Raw genomic sequence first — 18,149 nt, 5'->3', positions numbered from 1 at the left:
AAGACTGCAAATAGATAGACAGTCTTCTGAATCTGTTAACTGGGTATAATTCTGTCAATTCTTGGGAGTAATAGCCATACATAGTATTGAAAACTACAATTTGAATATGGCCATTGCATATTTAAATGTAGGTTTTGCAAATGTATGTAACAGCTGCAGTGGAGCAGTGTATCCAACTTGAGTAAACCTTAAGTGTGCTGACACGGCATAAAGCGAACAATCCTTTAGTTTCACCTTAGTTACAGTTTTATTCACTGACCTCTTCAGTGTTCATACATACGTTATAAACTGTATGATCATTCCTGATTACAAGCAAACACTCTTTATTACATTACCCAACAACACCTCTTCAAAAATACATTCTGAACCAGAGCATTACTCTTTCTCTGCTTTTTTGGGTCAGCTTTTTTACTGGAGTGAGGAGAAAGAGCAGAGCTTCCCCAGATTAAAGACCAGCACCCAGCGAATGCTTAAGCCTTTATTTACTGTATAATTTTTGCTTTCCTTCACTGTTTTACTTTTGCAGCTAGTACAGTGTCTCCTATAACACACACAAAGTAATTGTGATACATGCTATACATTAATTATGTCACGCAGTCATCGTATATTTTTTTATTGAGTTTATTCCAAAGATGCACTTTGGGATTCATTCCCTTGATCACACTGCACTAAATTCTCATTACAGACACAATGAGAATTAGATTTCCTAAAATAAAACTAGAAAATGCACATTAGGCCCTGAACACATATAAGAAGTAAAGGAGAAAAAGCACATTTTCACCTCTAATTAGGTATGTTGACAGAGGTCAGCTTCAGTGTTCTGGATAGATTTAAACAGAAAAGTCTGACTCATGCGGTTCAAACTGCTGGTTTGAGAGAAACTTAGGTCTGTTAACTTAAAAAATGTAAATAAACTGCAAATGAGGGCACCACTTTATCACTCCGCTCTGTTCAGTGCTTACTACTAACTCAGAGATGCTTTAGCCTGATGATTTTAGCTTTAAAGCAGCAGATTTAAAATCAGAAATTGTGTTTATGTGTGTGTGTAATGACTTTTGAAAGAGCCCTAAATGTGGTGACATGACAGCAGTTCAGTATGTTCAGGTCAGAAAAATTTAAATAATGAGCTCTGTGTGCTAAAAAGATAATATAGCTGGGTTAAAGATTAACAGTCACTGTATGAGTCTGCGCTGCAGCTCTTTTGTTTTTCAGACCTTCACCATCAAGCTCAAAATGACAGACTTTGGAGAGATTCTAAGGAACATTGGGGAATTTGGATTATTCCAGAAGATCACTCTAATTGCACTTTGCTTTCCAAACTTTGTTCAGACTTTTCTCTTTGCCAGTTTTGTTTTCATCCAATCAGATCCAGACAGACACTGCAACACAGACTGGATCCTCAGTGCTGCTCCTAACCTGACCTCAGAGGAGCAGCTCAACCTGACCGTGCCTCGAGAGGAGGATGGGACCTTCAGCAAGTGTGAGATGTTTGTCCCAGTGAGCTGGGACATTGATAATATCAGAGAGTACGGACTCAATGAGACCACAGGGTGCCAGGATGGATGGGTGTATGGGAACATGCTCTACAAAGCCACCATAGTCACTGATGTAAGTGAAATTCGTTGTTCAGTAGATTTCTCACCTCCATGAAACATTACATTAATTATTTTTATTATTGTTATTATTATTATTAGTATATTAATTTTTTTCACAGTTTGATCTAGTGTGTGGCCAGGCCAGCTTGGTGGAAGTGATTCAAGCAGTATTCATGGCTGGAGTTCTTGTTGGCTCCCTCGTATTTGGACCTTTTGCTGAATCGTAAGTGTGCTCCTTGCAGTAGTTCATGGTTCCTTTTGCACCGAAATACAGAAATATGGTAACTTTTTACAGAAAGTCAAGCGAATACAGTCCCTCCACTCCAATACACACACATATGAAAACATCTTCCTCCATTATTTTGCAACTTCACAAGCTCAGTCATATCAGATTAAAAGATATTGTTTGCACTAACAGTCTACACTGTACATAAACATCTTCATCTTTCTGCACTCCTTCCTGGCTGAAAAATTGTAAAATATTAATACTTCTACAGTTAAATAAATATTTGCTATATTACCAAAAATAATTTACTATTAGCTGAAAAAGATGAGTGGCTGAGAAATGGTTCAAACCATTCCTTTAGGAAAAGAAGCAAATCTTGAAAATACCTCAGTACACATAAAACTTTATTACTGTATAATTGTGCATAAAATATTACAGGTCAAAATAATTATTCATATTTATTCTGCAGAAAACTGCATTAAATGGATGAGTTTAAAAACACAGGCCTTTTCAAAAAAGTATATTAAAATTTCCACGCTCTGTATTCTGTACATCACATGTGTTGGTCACGTTCGCAAACAGAAACCCACCTGTTACACAGATAAAGCACTGAAGCTCATTTGCTTGGTAATGCTTACTGTGTTTCCATACAAAGTGTAAATTGTAATTGACCTCAAAGCAGTAACAGCAGAGCCAGCAGCAGCTTGCCTCACATGCTGGTTTTTCATCAGGTTACTGTCAGACCAGCTGTTTATCCACATTGCACACGTGCATAGCTGGACCTGAGATGAAAGGAGAGTGACTGCTTTATTTTGGTACATTTTATTTATGTCTATTTTTAGGACAAGCAGAGCTTGCCTTGCTTGTCCTGACAGTACATCACTGCTTTAATATAATTTTACACTGAATGAATAACTTTTGTCTGTTAACACATTCACAAAACAAATGTCTCTTTTAATTTGTTAGGTTTGATACCTTAGCAACAGCTAATCAAATAAATATTTTCACTAACTTCAAAAATAAATACTAATTTTGAGTCATATGCTTTGATTTGCGAATCTAATAAACCTATATTTTTTCCCAATGGAACACAGAAAATATATTAAATTAATGCTATTTTAAAGAAAATATTTGCTCATTTTGCATTTGACTGCCAGAGATGGGCAGTAACGCGTTACTTGTAACGCCTTACTGTAATCCGATTACTTTTTTCAAGTAACGAGTAAAGTAAGGGATTACTATTGCAAAAACGGTAATTAGATTACCGTTACTTTCCCGTAGGAACGCTGCGTTACTGCGTTACTAAAATCGTGATTTTCTTGCGAGAATGTCTCATGACAGTGACATAAGCGAGTGCAACGTGTGTGACAACAGCTGTGTGCAGATCAACAATGGATCATATATCGAGTGCGGGAGAGAGTATGAGCGTGCAGCGTTTAAAGCGTGGAAGTACTGACCTTATTTTGAGTTTGATTCCGTAAAAAGTGACAAAAACATTAGTGTCCGTTGTGCGTGGGAAGAAAACTTCTTTTTACAGCGAAAAAAACCCCCTAAACTTCCAAGCAAGCAACGAGTGCGCTACGACGTAATAGGAAACTCAGAAAGAAACTGCCGTATCCTTCCACTGACCGCTGCGGCACACCTGCACCAGGATAACCCTCCGCCTACCCTAGTCCTGCTTTACAGGTGAAAATAGAGCAAAAGGACCGCTAGTCTTTGACTTTGTTTATTTTCTGCTGTGTTTTACTTGCATCTGAAAGAGTGAGTGTAAACACACACACACACACACACATATATATATATATATATATATATATATATATACATATATATATATATATATATATGTATGTATGTGCTGGAATGTGCAGAAAATAGGTTTAAATGTTAAACTAATTTCTTCCAGTCAGAGAATGGTGCATATAATTAAAATTTTGCTTCATGCATAAAGTTAAAAGATTAAAACTAACAAAACAAGTTTTAAAAAGAGACTTTTCCATTTGATTACATTTTGTATGATGGATTATGTAGAAAAAGTAGAATTGGGCTGAAAGATCTATCGCTTTATCGCCTATTCAGGTTGTAAATCATGTTTTTAAAAAGTAACTAAGTAACTAAGTAACTAAGTAATTAAATACTTTTGAAAATAAGTAATCAGTAAAGTAACGGGATTACTTTTTTGGGGAAGTAATCAGTAATTAATTACTGATTACTTTTTTCAAGTAACTTGACCAACACTGTTGACTGCAACAACACATTTGAAAAACGTATTTTCGGCATTGCACAGAGATATCTCCAGATTCTCTGAATCTTACATTCTGACAATGAGCTGACAGTTACCAAATAAATATTATAACGTTTCTATAACATGAATGTTCCACAATTGTGTTGGATTAGACTTAGAATGGAATCTAGTATGTGTATTTCATAAATCAATAAATAATTTAAGTATGTACTCTATTGTCTTATGTTAATACTTTAATGCAGTCCGTTAAAATGCCGCTTCCCTGCATATATATCAAAACTGCAAATACAATCATGTAAATAAGTTTGAGGGGACTCTGTGCAGTTCTGTGTGCGCCCGATGATTCAGCAGCCTGCAGAACCATCTTGAGGAGATAATTTGAAGAAATGTCTGTGTAGGTTTCCAGCCATCCAGCTCATAGTAACATAGTAATCATAGTGACCTTTATCTTAGTGACCTATTTATTTTTATTGCGGCTGGGTTTAAAGTGCTCTGAGATGTCGTGCTTATAGAAGATTCTCAAGAAGTGCACATCCCAGTGTCCTTCAGACCCATGCACACACTCACACAAAAACTGGTCCATCCCAAGGACAAAACTCCCAAACACAAACTAAACAACTTAGTGTTAGGCAAGGAGTGCAGCAAGGAGTGCTCAGACCTCTACACAGGAAAAACCACAGAGCCACTTCACAAACCCATGGCACAACATAGAAGAGCCACCTCTACTGGACGAGACTGAGATGTACATCTGCATCTAAAGCAGCGGTCCCCAACCCCCGGGCCTCAGACTGGTACCGGTCCGTGAGTCGTTTGGTACCGGGCCGCGAGAGTTGAGACTCAGGTGTGAAATGTATGGTTTTCAGGGTTTTTATCGGTTTTCAGCGTTATTTTGTTATCGTTTTTATCTTTAACTCGGTCTTCCTGGGTCTTTTCACGTGTGTTATGAATAAATCTTCTTTTTTTCGGTACCGGTACTAGTTTTATTTTGTTGTATTTATCCGTGACACCTTAAAGGCCGGTCCGTGAAAATATTGTCGGGCATAAACCGGTCCGTGGCGCAAAAAAGGTTGGGAACCGCTGATCTAAAGGACCAAGACACATGGTTTGAACGAGGAGTGAATGAAGCCATCTATGTCCACTGTGAATGACCATCTTTGAACAGAGGGGGTGGCTTACTGCACCAATTCTCTGCAACCTACAATCCAGTTTTGAGATCCCTTCCCAGGCGCCTTAATGCCCACTCAAATCTTGCGTCAGTTGATCTCAATAGGTCACATGATAGGATGAGGCAAGGTCTCACATGGTTTCATAATGACACCACACTCTATTTTTTACACCTCGGCTTATTTGATGAGGCACGTGATCAATAATGGGTCAACGATCCCCTTAATTGACAACTCCCACTAAGGCCTAAAATCTGGGACTCTCCACCAATCGCTCTTAGAACTGAAGAAGAGAGGTCAAACATCAGGTTGAGGTCTGGTCTGGGCCATTGCAGCATCTTGATTCTTTTCTTTTTCAGTCATTCTGTTGTAGATTTGCTTCTGTGCTTGGGATCATTGTTGTGTTGCATGACTCTATTTCAGCCAAGCTTTAGTTGTTGGACAGCTGTTGCCCTCCCATTTGACTCAAGAATGCTTTGGTATAGAGAAAGGTTCATGGTTGTATCAATGATTGGCCAAATGCTGTGGCTACAAAACAATCATCGTCACTCCTCCACCGCTGTAATTGACAGTTCGTACGAGGTGTTTGTGCATGTGTGCTGTTTTTATTTTGTTTTGTTTTTTGTTTTTTGTTTTTTGTTTTTTTTTGTGGGGGGGGGGGGGGGGGGGGTAGACAGTAGACAGGATAGAAGGGGAAAGAGAGAAGGGGAAAAGGGGAAGACATGCAGCAAGGTCACCCTCGAAGGTCACCCTCAAACCCAGGCTGCTGTATTTGTAGCCATAAGACAACCAGTGTGCTAAACTGCCTCCTGTTTCAAAGGTCTTGTAGTTTTATTCAAATGTAACTTTGCAAATATAAGAAGCTTATCTCTTAGCTCTGGTTCCCTACCATAGTGGTTTTATTTCTTCATTCAGCTGCCCCTGTCAAGCAGTTTAAGTAATTTAATGTTGTGTTCTGTGTGTTTTATGTGTAATTTATTAGTTTGTTTTTATATGTTGCATGTTTGTGTTGTTTGCATGGTTTTATTCTAGTCACTCATGACCCTCTCCAATTAAAGGAATGTCTTGTACCTCTATAGGCCAGTAAAAAACTTGAGATGTGGCCAGTACAGGGAGAGACTCCAACATGACTGCACAGAGTCCCATAAAAAACTATTTTTACATGATTGCATTACTGTTATCTTTGTAATGATGCTACATTAACCAGCAGCTCTTGTGATTTAGTGTGCTTAGTATCATAACAGAAGCTAATGTATCACTGTGTGTTTGTCTTGGTGTTTCAGGTTCGGCCGCAAACGAGCAACTCAGATTCCAGCAGTTCTGTTGTCTGTATTCACCGTGACAACAGCTCTCTGTCCCAACGTCTACTTATATTTAGCATCTCTGTTTCTGGTGGGATTTGGAGCTGGAGGATATCGAGTCAACAGCATCATACTGTGTATGAAGAGTAAACTAACTTTGCACAAACTTTGCAACTAACAATCGTTGTAACTGTAAAATAATCTGCCACTTGTTCTCTCAATAGCTAAGATGATGTTCTTATAATGTTTTACAGGTCCACCAAGGCTGTACTGATCTGATATTTTCCAATTTTTTTCCAATTTTCTCAAATTTTCCATTTACACTTTCTACTTCCACCTCTTCCCATTTATTATTTTTATTGTTACTTTTATCTTACTGTTGCCTTTGTGACCGTTTTACATATTTGAATTTACATGCGAGACAAAAGATGCACTCTGCTGGCTCTCGGAGGAGGCGGACGCACTTTTTCTCCTCTCCCTTATCTTCCCTGCTTAGTTCTTATGTCCTTGTCTAGTCTCGTGTGTATTACTTTCCCTGGAACACTCTCTCACAGTCTGCTTCTAAAACCTAAAAGAGAATTATGGATTTGATCAACTGGTCTCTGGAGGGACTTTCCCTGCCGAACACACGATGGACGGGTGGCAGACATGGAGGATGGTGTGCCTGGCGGGACTGTCGATCGAGGACGCTGAAGATATCCACCTATTCGGAACCATGATAACAGGGTTCTTGCTGATCGGAGCTGGCTTGGCCCTGACTTATCGGAGAATTAAGAGAGCGGAACCAGCTGTTCAAACCCCCCCAAGGCTGCCCGCTGGGATTGAAACGATGGGGCGAGGCGCGACTTCTCAGAATGGGCTCACTGGGTGCAGCATGGATGAGATCTTGGAGAAGCTTACGGCTGCCGTGAATACTCAGAACAACACCTCTGAGTGGAAGTTGGATTACATCTTGGAACAGCTCACTGCAGTCGTGAGTTCTCAGAATCTGCTCTTTGAGCAAAAGAATGACAAGACCAGGGAACTGAAGGTTAATAACATCATGGAGAAACTCGCAGCTATCCAACGGGAGATTGAGAGACCAGTGTCAGAGTGTTAAAGAACAGCTTGAAATTCTCATGAGTTGTTGCAAAAGAAAAATTACCATCATAATCCGGCTACCCCTTCGGCGCCAGCTGTGGGCTCAAGGCTGGAGCTGAACAAAAACACACTGATAATGACTGTGTTTAGTCTGTTCCTTCCCATTCCCTACAAGGCCACCTGGGTTGGCTGGAAGACTGTTTACTTAGCCTGGCAAGGCGAAGGACACTGTCTCAGATGAACTATGGACACGCACACACATACATATACTGATAAGCACTCACTGACGCATCACCCTCCCTACCCCGGATCCAACGCCACCTCCAACGCTTACCTCCCCTCTGATGTGGACATCGGGTCAGCTGGAGGCGCAGTTAAAGATTGCAGCGGTCCCAGATCAGATGTACACACTGGAACTCTTTCCCATGTTGCTTGTCTGTGTTTATTGTGCTATGGTGTGTTGATATCTGTGCATTCCTGTATTATCCTTTTGTGTTACACATTTCGATGTTTTTTTCCTCACTACCTAGCCTGACCTGTCTCCCCAATGTGATATTTGTGTATTGTATGTACGGTCAGCAAGGTCTGTCATCTCGGTTGTGGGTAAAAGACCTGCAACTGACAAATAAAGGCTATCTCATCTCATCATCATAATCAGTTTCTAAACATAAAGATGTTGGACAAAGGACAAAGACACGTTTATGTAATTTTGTGTCCATCTTTCTACAGTCAGTTTTGTCTTCAACTAAACACATACTTGAGAAACTCTTGGGTTGTTGTTGGTTGGTTTGGGTCATTATCCATTCACACTGAGATGTTCTGTCTGATTAGGTATAAAATAGTAATAGAAAAATATATGTACAGTTAGCCGAGATATTCATAGCAGCTGATGTGCAATGTTTTTATTTTATTTTTGTTGTTATTTATTTATTTTGTTCCATTTGAGCTGAGGTCTTAATCTAAAATAAACAAATAGCAATTAACATATTTTCCTTATTGCAGCCACTGAATGGATTGGGATGTCCAAAAGATCATGGGGAGCTTGTGTGACTCAACTGTTTAGTGCAATTGGAGAGTGCATCCTTGCTGGTGTGATCTATGGTATCCGAAACTGGAGACTGGCTCAGCTGATCACAGCACTTCCGCTTGTAGTGCTTATTATCTACATATGGTTTGAATTTCACTCTATTTATTGAGTTATTTATACATTTCAAAATGTCTGTTTGTTTGAAGTTCAATTTTCTTCCTATCAGGTTTATTCCAGAGTCAGCCAGGTGGCTGTTAAGCAGAGGCAGAAAAGAAGAAGCCAAACAGCTCATTGTCAAAGCAGCAGCCATTAACAAACACCCTGTGTCAGAGTCTCTTCTGGACAAGGTAGTGAATCACATTCATCAGGGGAGTTTTCAAGAACATCGATGGCACCTGTAAAATACCTGAAAATAAGTGTGTTATATTCAGAGATGGGCAGTAACGGGTTACTGTAATCTGATTACTTTTTCCAGTAATAAGTAAAAAAAGGGATTTCTATTGCAAAAAAAGTAATTCAATTTCTGTTACTTTCCCGTAAGCACGCTGCATTACTGCGTTACTAAACAGTGATTTTATTTGTGAGAGTGTCTCACGACATTGACGTGTGAGCGTACGACGTCCGTTGCAGCAACAGACATGTGTAGATCAACAATGCGGGCTAGAGTACGACCGTGCAGCGTTTAAAGCGTGGAAGTCCTGACATTACTTTTAGCTTCATTCCATTAAAAATGACAAAAACATGAGCGACCACTGTTCACTCTGCGTGAGAAGAAAACTTCTTTCTACAGCGAAAAATTAAACTTCAAATCTGTGCAAGCACCGAGCACCCTGCCACAGGAGTGTGAAATTCACAGAGAAATCCCCGGATCCCCCCACTGACCTCACCGCTGCAGCACCGGCCCCACTCCTGCTAAAGAGGTGACAATCGATTTAAGAACGACAGGACTTAGTGCTGCTGAATCTTCGATTTTATTTATTTATTGCTGGTTTTTCCTTGCATCTATTTGAAAGAGTAAGTGTAAACACAAACAATTATTTCATTTTACATGCTGGAATATGCAGAAAATAGGTTTAAAAGTTAAACAATTTCTTCAAGTCAAAGACGGTTGCATATAATTTAATTTTTGCTTGATGCAATGTGCATAAAGTTAAAAGATTAAAACTAATAAAACAAGTTTTAAAAAGAGATTCCATTTTTTATGATGGATTATGCAGAAAAAGTAGAACAGGGCCGAAAGGTCTATTGCTTTATAATGTATTGAGATTGTGTATCATGTTTTTAACAAGTAACTAAGTAATAGAGTAACTAATTACTTTTGAAAATAAGTAACCAATAAAGTAACAGAATTACTTTCTTGGAGAAGTAGTCAGTAATTAGTAACTAATTACTATTTTCAAGTAACTTGACCAACACTGGTTAGATTTGGTACCATGCCTGGTATCCTTTTAATTATTTTTCAATAAAGTTTTCACAGGCTTTCTTATAATGGATTTTTATGCCCGTTTTCATCAAGATGGCAATAACCTCTGACTACTAAAGAGTCAGTCCTCCACTATTACTCATGCAAATGGTGGTGGTGGTGGGGTGTCTAAAGGTTTTGTCCTTTGCTTAAGCTCTGCCTCTGCCCCTCCACCCAGTGACATTAAACTGTCCCTGGTGTTTTTTGCGTAATGTTGCTAATCAAATAAACAAATTAAGTAAGGAAAGTAGAGTCATGAATAGAGAAGACATTATGTTCAATCTTCAACATATTCAGGACAAGAGATATGGACTTAGGCAACACAGTGAGTCTGTATGTTCTGCCCGTGTCTGTTTGACTTCCTCCCACAGTCTAAAGACATGCATGTTAGGGTAATTGCTCACTCTAAATTTGCAGAAGGTGTAAACGGTGTTGATATGGGTTAGGCCTAGAGTGGAGACCTGATCAATGTGTATTTGTTTTTTTTGTGCTAAATTTGCTAAAAGAAATTCTACCTTGATTCAAAATAATACCACTGGAGGCATAACAAATCTCCATTATTATCAATAGTATTAAAATGGTGTTACGATAAACATTATGTCTCCCACAGATTGAAGTGAATAACACTGTGAATAACGAAGGACTAAAAATCATCTTCAGATCATCACTGCTGACCGGATATTTCTTTATCATAATACTATCATGGTAAGTTCAACATCTATAGTGAGGTTAATACATTAAAGGGAAATATTTCAATGTAAAAACATGTTGCTGTTTTTAAATCGTAAGATTTTGACTTTTGAATTTGATGTTTTGCTGATTAAATGGCCATTCATAAATGTGTTATAAATGGTTCATGATACAGTTGTGTCTGATTAAATGTGTTTCTCTTCTCTTTTAAAGGTTTTCCGTGAACCTTTCCATCTACAGTTTGTACTTAGACATGGAAAGCTTTGGTTTGAGCATCTTTGTAACCCAACTGCTGTATGGTGTTTTTTCAATACCATCTGTTTTACTCTCCATGTGGCTGCTGGATATTTTGGGGAGGAAAATATTATTCATAGCAACCCTTCTGATCGGAGGAGTCTCTTCCATACTTATCCTCGCTGTTCCTGATAGTAAAAGCTTTGTTATATTGTAAAATGCATTTTTTTTGTCTCATTATCAATTTTATGTTCACTTTTGATATTTATTAATTTTCTTTATGTCAGGTTATGCCATTTCTGTCACATCTTTAGCTGTTGCGTCTCGTTTTTTCTTGATATGGGCTGGCTCTATTTGTATGGTCTTTATGCAGGAGTTGTTTCCAACATCGGTTAGGTAAGCAGTCACAGTTTTTATTCATGTTGTGAACAACTTGTGTGAAAAGAACGCTGGAAAAAAAAAGACCAACTTAGTGAGTATACCTTTTGTCCTCCTGTTTCAGACAAACAGCCACAGCTTTAGGATCCATATCAGCAAGATTAGGTGGATTACTGGCTCCACTGCTGAACTTGTTGGCCATGTACCACTCGGTCATACCCATCACAGTCTTCAGCTGCCTTACGTTGATAGGTGGATTTCTCGGCTTCTTGCTTCCCGAAACCAAAAGAAAAGAGCTTCCTGAGACGACTGAAGAGGCTGAGCGCAATGGGTATCAGTGTTTAACTACTGCAGCATCTCAAACATGTTATTTTGTCAATGATCGTTTTTTTCATCTGTTTCTGTTTTATGTCTTTCAGACATGTTAGTCCCACAAGAAGAACAACTACCAGTCTACATTCGTATTCAACCAAGATGTAGATGTTTTTGTACGGATTTCATCTTTACAAATATGTGATGTATTTAAATGAACCACAACCTCAGTCATCATGTACTATAGACGTCCCTGGTTCTGGACTCAGGGTCTGAAGATACATCTGAGGAGACCGCAGTCTTAATAAGTTATCATTTTGTTAACACTTTAGTTTTTAGACAGTGTAACTTTGGCTAACTTTCTGCAGTACAAAGAACCAACTGTAATAATAAGTGATTAAATGAACACTGTTTCCATCACCTTGAAAGAATTAAACACTATTCCCACTACTTGTTTCCCATTAACTGCTGCAGCATCACATTCTGAAAGCAACCCTGCTGTTATTCTATCATGTGTTTAACTTTGTGAAGGTGAATCTTAATCCAAACTATGATCTTTTCATAAATGTCACCAAGTAGTTTGTGTGCATAATTGTAATTATAATAATCATTCTCAGCATTAGAAACTATTTTGGGTGATTATTTTGAAATATTGTGCAAATGTGTCAGGTTGAAGGACTACTGCATATAAAACTGTTCAGTTAATACTAATTCATATCAGTTGATATAAGGACGAAAATAATGTAAATATGGTAAGAAAATGGTTAAGAGTTTATTATTTTTCATGTTATATTAATGGCTTTCTTGTTACTTAAGAGAACTACAATCTATACATCTCTGATCTGCTAGTAAGCCTTTTCTGGGATCGATTAGTAGGGTCTCTATTCTCCACTAGGGGGCTTTAGCGCGTTCTCCTCACTGCAATAAACTACTGCATGACAGACGCAAGTCATAATCACTCTCGTGATTCTTTTCCCCCTGTTTTCAGGGGTGTAACACAAACACATCACCAGTGAAAAGACGTGAGTGAGCAACAGTCACTCGTCGCTCACTACATGATGGGCAGGTCCCAGCAACCTAGCCCTACTGCATCATAGCTAAGGGAAGGCTCCGTGTCACCTGATCCAGCCTTAACTATAAGGTATCAAAAAGGAATGTTTTAATGCTAAGTAGAGAGGGTGTGTGTCTGCTGAATGCAAACTGGGAGCTGGTTCCACAGAATAGCAGCCTGAAAGCTAAAGGCACTGCCTCCCATTCTGCTTTATGTCTTAGGAGCCACAATAGGCCAGTAGTATGAGGGCAAAGTGCTCTATTGGGGTGGTATGGTAGTATGGGGTCTTTAAGATTACTTAAGACCTTGTATATATATTCGATTCTCTAGTCCCTGTCAGTACTCTCACTGCTCACTGCAGCACTTTGTTTCCCGAAGCCAACTGATGGCTTTTTAGGAGAACCTGATAACTTACTGATGTAAGTTACTTCTAGTCCAGCCTAGAAGTAATACATTAATGAACTAGTTTTTCATCATCACTCTTAAAGAGGATCTTTCTAATTTTAGAGATATTGCACAAATTACTGCATACTTGTTTAATGTGCAGATTGAAGGATATGGCATGGTCAACAACAACATCAAAACTCCCCACAGTGTCAAGACCAAGGTAATATCATCCAGAGTAAGTATCTGGTTAGCCATCATACTTCTTTTAGGGCAGAGTACAATAAACTCAGTTTTATATGAATTCGAAGCAGGAAATTAGTCATCTAGATCTTTATTCTTTGACATAAAGACATTACTGCAGTTTAAACTAATTGGTGTGTGTAATCTGGATTCATGGATATGTAAAGCTGGTATCATTGGCATAATAATGAAAATGTAAATTATGTCTTCTAATAATACTTCCTAAGTGAAACATGTATAATATAAACAGAACTGCACAGAATCCCGTGGAACTCCATAATGTGAGGAAGAATTTGAGATAAAAAAACAAAACGTTGGAGATTAACCTATAATTATCTAAGACAGCTGGGGCACGTGATGCGTTTTTAAGCAACGGTTTAATTAATGACACCCTCAATGCCATTGGTATGAGGGTGGGCCATGTCATATCATTCACAAAAATACAGGTAATTTTTTTTTTTGATATCATGATATTTCATGGTGTAAACACATCACCCCATCACACAGTGGATTACAGTCACGTGGGTCACGCAGCATGAAGTTATTAAAGTTGTTAAGGTGAAGAAAACGTTATGGCTGAAGATTTAATTCATAAAAGCGCAGCTCTTCAGCGTTGTTTAATTATTTTGGATACAAACTAGGAGCTACAGAACAAACTACAATAATATGTAAGGAGTGCAAGAAGGCTATAATATCTAAAGGGGGAAATCCCTCTAATTTATTTCACAATCTCAAGCATCAACACCTGATTCTAGTAAAGAGCCAGGCAATCAAAGAATGAGCAGTCAGCGAAACTGTATCATTACTGTGTGGTCAGTAGAATCAGAAACACCACCACAAGCTTCAAGATCAGCTGAAGACAACCTGGGCCAAAGCGCAAAGTTGCCAAAGAACAGCCTTGGAAGCTTTTTTAAGAGGGTAGCAGCAAGGACTAGGACCATCTCCAAGGGACAGGCAGAGTTAAAAACGACCTGGATTGTCCCCCAGCAGATGGTGACAATGATCCCCTCAAATGGTGGAAAGTGCACGAGGTTAACTGTCCTCAGGTCAGTCATTTGGCAAAAAAGTATTTGTGTATCCAAGCCACAAATTGCAGCCTCTGATAGGTTGTTCAACACAGGAGAGAACATTGTCACCTGTAATAGGCCTGCACTGAAGCCTGCGTCAGTTAATAGGCTTGTGTTCTTGAATAAGTATTAACTGTGATAACTACGGTTTGCCACTGATTGGCAGCGTTGTTTTTTTGAGTTTACATATGAAATGGATGTTGTATGTTTTGAAACGTATACTTCATTTATAGTTATAGTATAGTGAAGTTATACTTCATTTAAAAGCAACTTATTTTTTGTTTGATTGTTTATGCTCAAAAGATTTGAGAATTATTCATTTTATTTTTCTAAACGGCACTTTAGATTTTGTGGTGGATTTTATTTTATTTTTTTTAGTATTTATGTTTTATACCTTACAGTATTTATGTTTTATACCTTTTATACCTTATGTCCTTACAGCATAGCGTCTCTTATCTATCAAAGAGACGCTATGCTGTAAGGACATTGAGCTGCTAGCGGTTAGCATGAGACCGTACTATCTACCGCGAGAGTTTACACACGTGATTATGATAGCTGTGTATGTCCCGCCCTCTGCTAACGCTGCAGCAGCCTGTGAGGTCCTGCACACTGTAACCAGCAGACTCCAAACTCAGGCCCTTTTCCTGATCTCTGGGGACTTTAATCACATCTCCCTGTCCTCCACTCTCCCCACCTTCACCCAATATGTCACCTGCTACACCAGAGACAATAAAACATTGGACTTACTGTATGCCAACACCAAGGAGGCATACAGCTCATCACCTCTTCCTCCCCTGGGGGGCTCAGATCACAATCTGGTTCATCTCCAGCCTGTGTATAAACCTCTAGTACACAGAGAACCAGTTGTGAAACGCACAGTAAGGAAATGGTCGGCAGAGACTGAAGAGGCCCTGAGGGACTGTTTCCGTTCTACTGTGTGGGACAACCTCTGCAGCCCCCTGGAGGATGACCTCAACAGCATCACAGACTGCATTACGGATTACATGAACTTCTGTGTGGACAACACCGTACCCATCAAAAAGGTACGTTGTTTTTCTAACAACAAGCCATGGATAAATCCTGAAATTAAGGCTCTCCTCAAGGAGAAGAAGAGAGTCTTTAGATCCAGAGACAAACAGGAGCTGAGAGTTGTTCAGAAGAAGCTGAAATGGAAGATAAGGCAAGGAAAGGATAACTATAGGAGGAAGATGGAAGAGCAGCTGCAACAGGACAACATCAGAGGGGTTTGGAACAGCCTGAAGACAATCTCAGGACAAAAACCAACCCCCCAGGCTGCAGGAGACTTGGGGTGGGTGAATGACCTAAATAAATATTTTAATAGGTTTGATCAAACACCCACTCCTCCCACAGCATCGTCCCCCCTGCCGCAATCTCCTTCATCTCAGGACTTCACACCTCTCAGCTTCACACCTCCCAGCTCCCAGTCATTACACCCACCCCCGGCTTCTGTGGACTCCAACATACACACCCCTCCCCCAAAATCCACTCTTTCTATCTCAGCACTTCAAGTGAGGAATGAGCTTCGCAAGATCAAGGTGCGGAAGGCTGCAGGTCCAGATGGCGTCAGCTCCAGGCTCCTGAGATGCTGCGCAGATGAACTGTGTGGCATCCTAGGGTATCTGTTTAACCTGAGCCTGTCACTGGGGAAAGTACCACAGCTGTGGAAGACCTCCTGTGTGGCACCGGTACCAAAGACCTCCCATCCCAAGGACCTCAGCAGCTACAGGCCAGTAGCCCTGACATCGCATCTGATGAAGACCCTCGAGAGGTTGGTTCTAAACCATCTGCGCCCCCTGGTGAGGTCTTCATTGGATCCGCTGCAGTTTGCTTACCAGCCTGGCATTGGGGTGGAGGACGCCATCATCTACCTCCTGCACCGAGCTCTGACTCACCTGGAGAAGCCTGGAAGCACTGTGAGGATCATGTTCTTTGATTTCTCCAGTGCTTTTAACACCATCCAGCCACGACTTCTGAGAGACAAGCTGGAGCTATCAGGAGTGGACCACCACATGTCCCAGTGGATACTGGACTACCTCACAGAACGTCCACAGTATGTGAGGTCACAGGGCTGTGTCTCTGACACGCTGGTCTGCAGTACGGGGGCCCCACAGGGAACTGTGCTGGCACCATTCCTCTTCACCCTCTACACTGCAGACTTCTCCATCAACTCCCCATGCTGCCACCTACAGAAGTTCTCTGACGACTCTGCCATAGTCGGCCTCATCACAGGTGAGGACGACTCAGAGTACAGACAGTGGACTCTGGACTTTGTTGACTGGTGTCAGCAGAACCACCTGCTGATCAACGCCGGGAAAACGAAGGAGTTGGTGGTGGACTTCCGGAGACGCAGACCCACCACACTGACACTGGTGAACATCCAGGGAGTGGACATTGAGATAGTGGACTCTTAGAGGTACCTGGGTGTTCACCTGAATAATAAACTGAACTGGAGCCACAACACTGATGCTCTTTACAGGAAGGGTCAGAGCAGACTCTACCTGCTGAGGCGGCTGAGGTCATTTGGAGTACAGGGAGCGCTTTTAAAGACCTTCTATGACTCTGTGGTGGCATCTGTCATTTTTTACAGTGCTGTATGTTGGAGCAGCAGTTTATCGGCAGCTGAGAGGAAGAGGTTGGATAAACTCATCAGAAAGGCCAGCTCTGTTCTGGGATGCACCCTGGACCCAGTGCAGGTGGTGGGAGACAGAAGGACTCCTCCTGTTAAATCCAGAATTGAATTCAAAATCCTGCTCCTCACATACAAGGTCTTAAATAATCAGGCCCCATCTTATCTTAATGACCTTGTAGTACCATATCACCCTATTAGAGCACTTCGCTCTCGCTCTGCAGGCCTACTTGTTGTTCCTAGAGTATTTAAAAGTAGAATGGGAGGGAGAGCCTTCAGTTTTCAGGCCCCTCTTCTGTGGAACCAGCTTCCAGTTTGGATTCGGGAGACAGACACTATCTCTACTTTTAAGATTAGGCTTAAAACTTTCCTTTTTGCTAAAGCATATAGTTAGGGCTGGACCAGGTGACCCTGAATCCTCCCTTAGTTATGCTGCAATAGATGTAGGCTGCCGGGGGATTCCCATGATGCATTGAGTTTTTCCTTTCCAGTCACCTTTCTCACTCACTATGTGTTAACAGACCTCTCTGTATTGAATCATATCTGTTATTAACCTCTGTCTCTCTTCCACAGCATGTCTTTTATCCTGTCTTCCTTCTCTCACCCCAACCGGTCGCAGCAGATGGCCGCCCCTCCCTGAGCCTGGTTCTGCCGGAGGTTTCTTCCTGTTAAAAGGGAGTTTTTCCTTCCCACTGTCGCCAAAGTGCTTGCTCATAGGGGGTCATATGATTGTTGGGCTTTTCTCTGTATCTATGAAGCGCTTTGAGGCGACATTTGTTGTGATTTGGCGCTATATAAATAAAATTGAATTGAATTGAATTGAATTGAATTGACTCTGGCCAAAATAACATCTCTGATGGACAGAGTCTCCCACCCCATGCATGTAAATGTTGCTGAACTGCAGAGCTGCTTCAGTGACAGACTGCTGCATCCTCGATGCATGAAGGAGCGTTTCCGCAGGTCCTTCCTCCCTGCAGCTGTCAGACTGTACAATCAGAACTGCTCCCAACAAACATAGATGTTTACATCAATGCTGTAACTGCA

General features: G+C 40.5%; 1 protein-coding gene across 1 annotated transcript; it reads left to right on the top strand.

Moving 5' to 3' along the window:
* Positions 1–1,233: 1,233 nt before the first annotated feature.
* Positions 1,234–11,934, top strand: LOC102787109 (solute carrier family 22 member 13-like). The gene is made up of 10 exons (XM_006802776.3): positions 1,234–1,608; positions 1,715–1,818; positions 6,513–6,667; positions 8,613–8,781; positions 8,864–8,984; positions 10,710–10,804; positions 11,003–11,217; positions 11,311–11,419; positions 11,526–11,732; positions 11,821–11,934. The coding sequence occupies exons 1-10, from the start codon at positions 1,234–1,236 to the stop codon at positions 11,879–11,881; spliced, it is 1,611 nt and encodes a 536-aa protein (XP_006802839.2). The 3' UTR covers positions 11,882–11,934.
* The last annotated feature ends 6,215 nt before the right edge of the window (positions 11,935–18,149 follow it).

The sequence above is a fragment of the Neolamprologus brichardi genome, chromosome 18 (assembly GCF_056152115.1).
Source record: "Neolamprologus brichardi isolate AB-2024 chromosome 18, ASM5615211v1, whole genome shotgun sequence".
Lineage (NCBI taxonomy): Eukaryota > Metazoa > Chordata > Actinopteri > Cichliformes > Cichlidae > Neolamprologus > Neolamprologus brichardi.
This window is presented reverse-complemented; position numbering and strand designations above follow the sequence as displayed.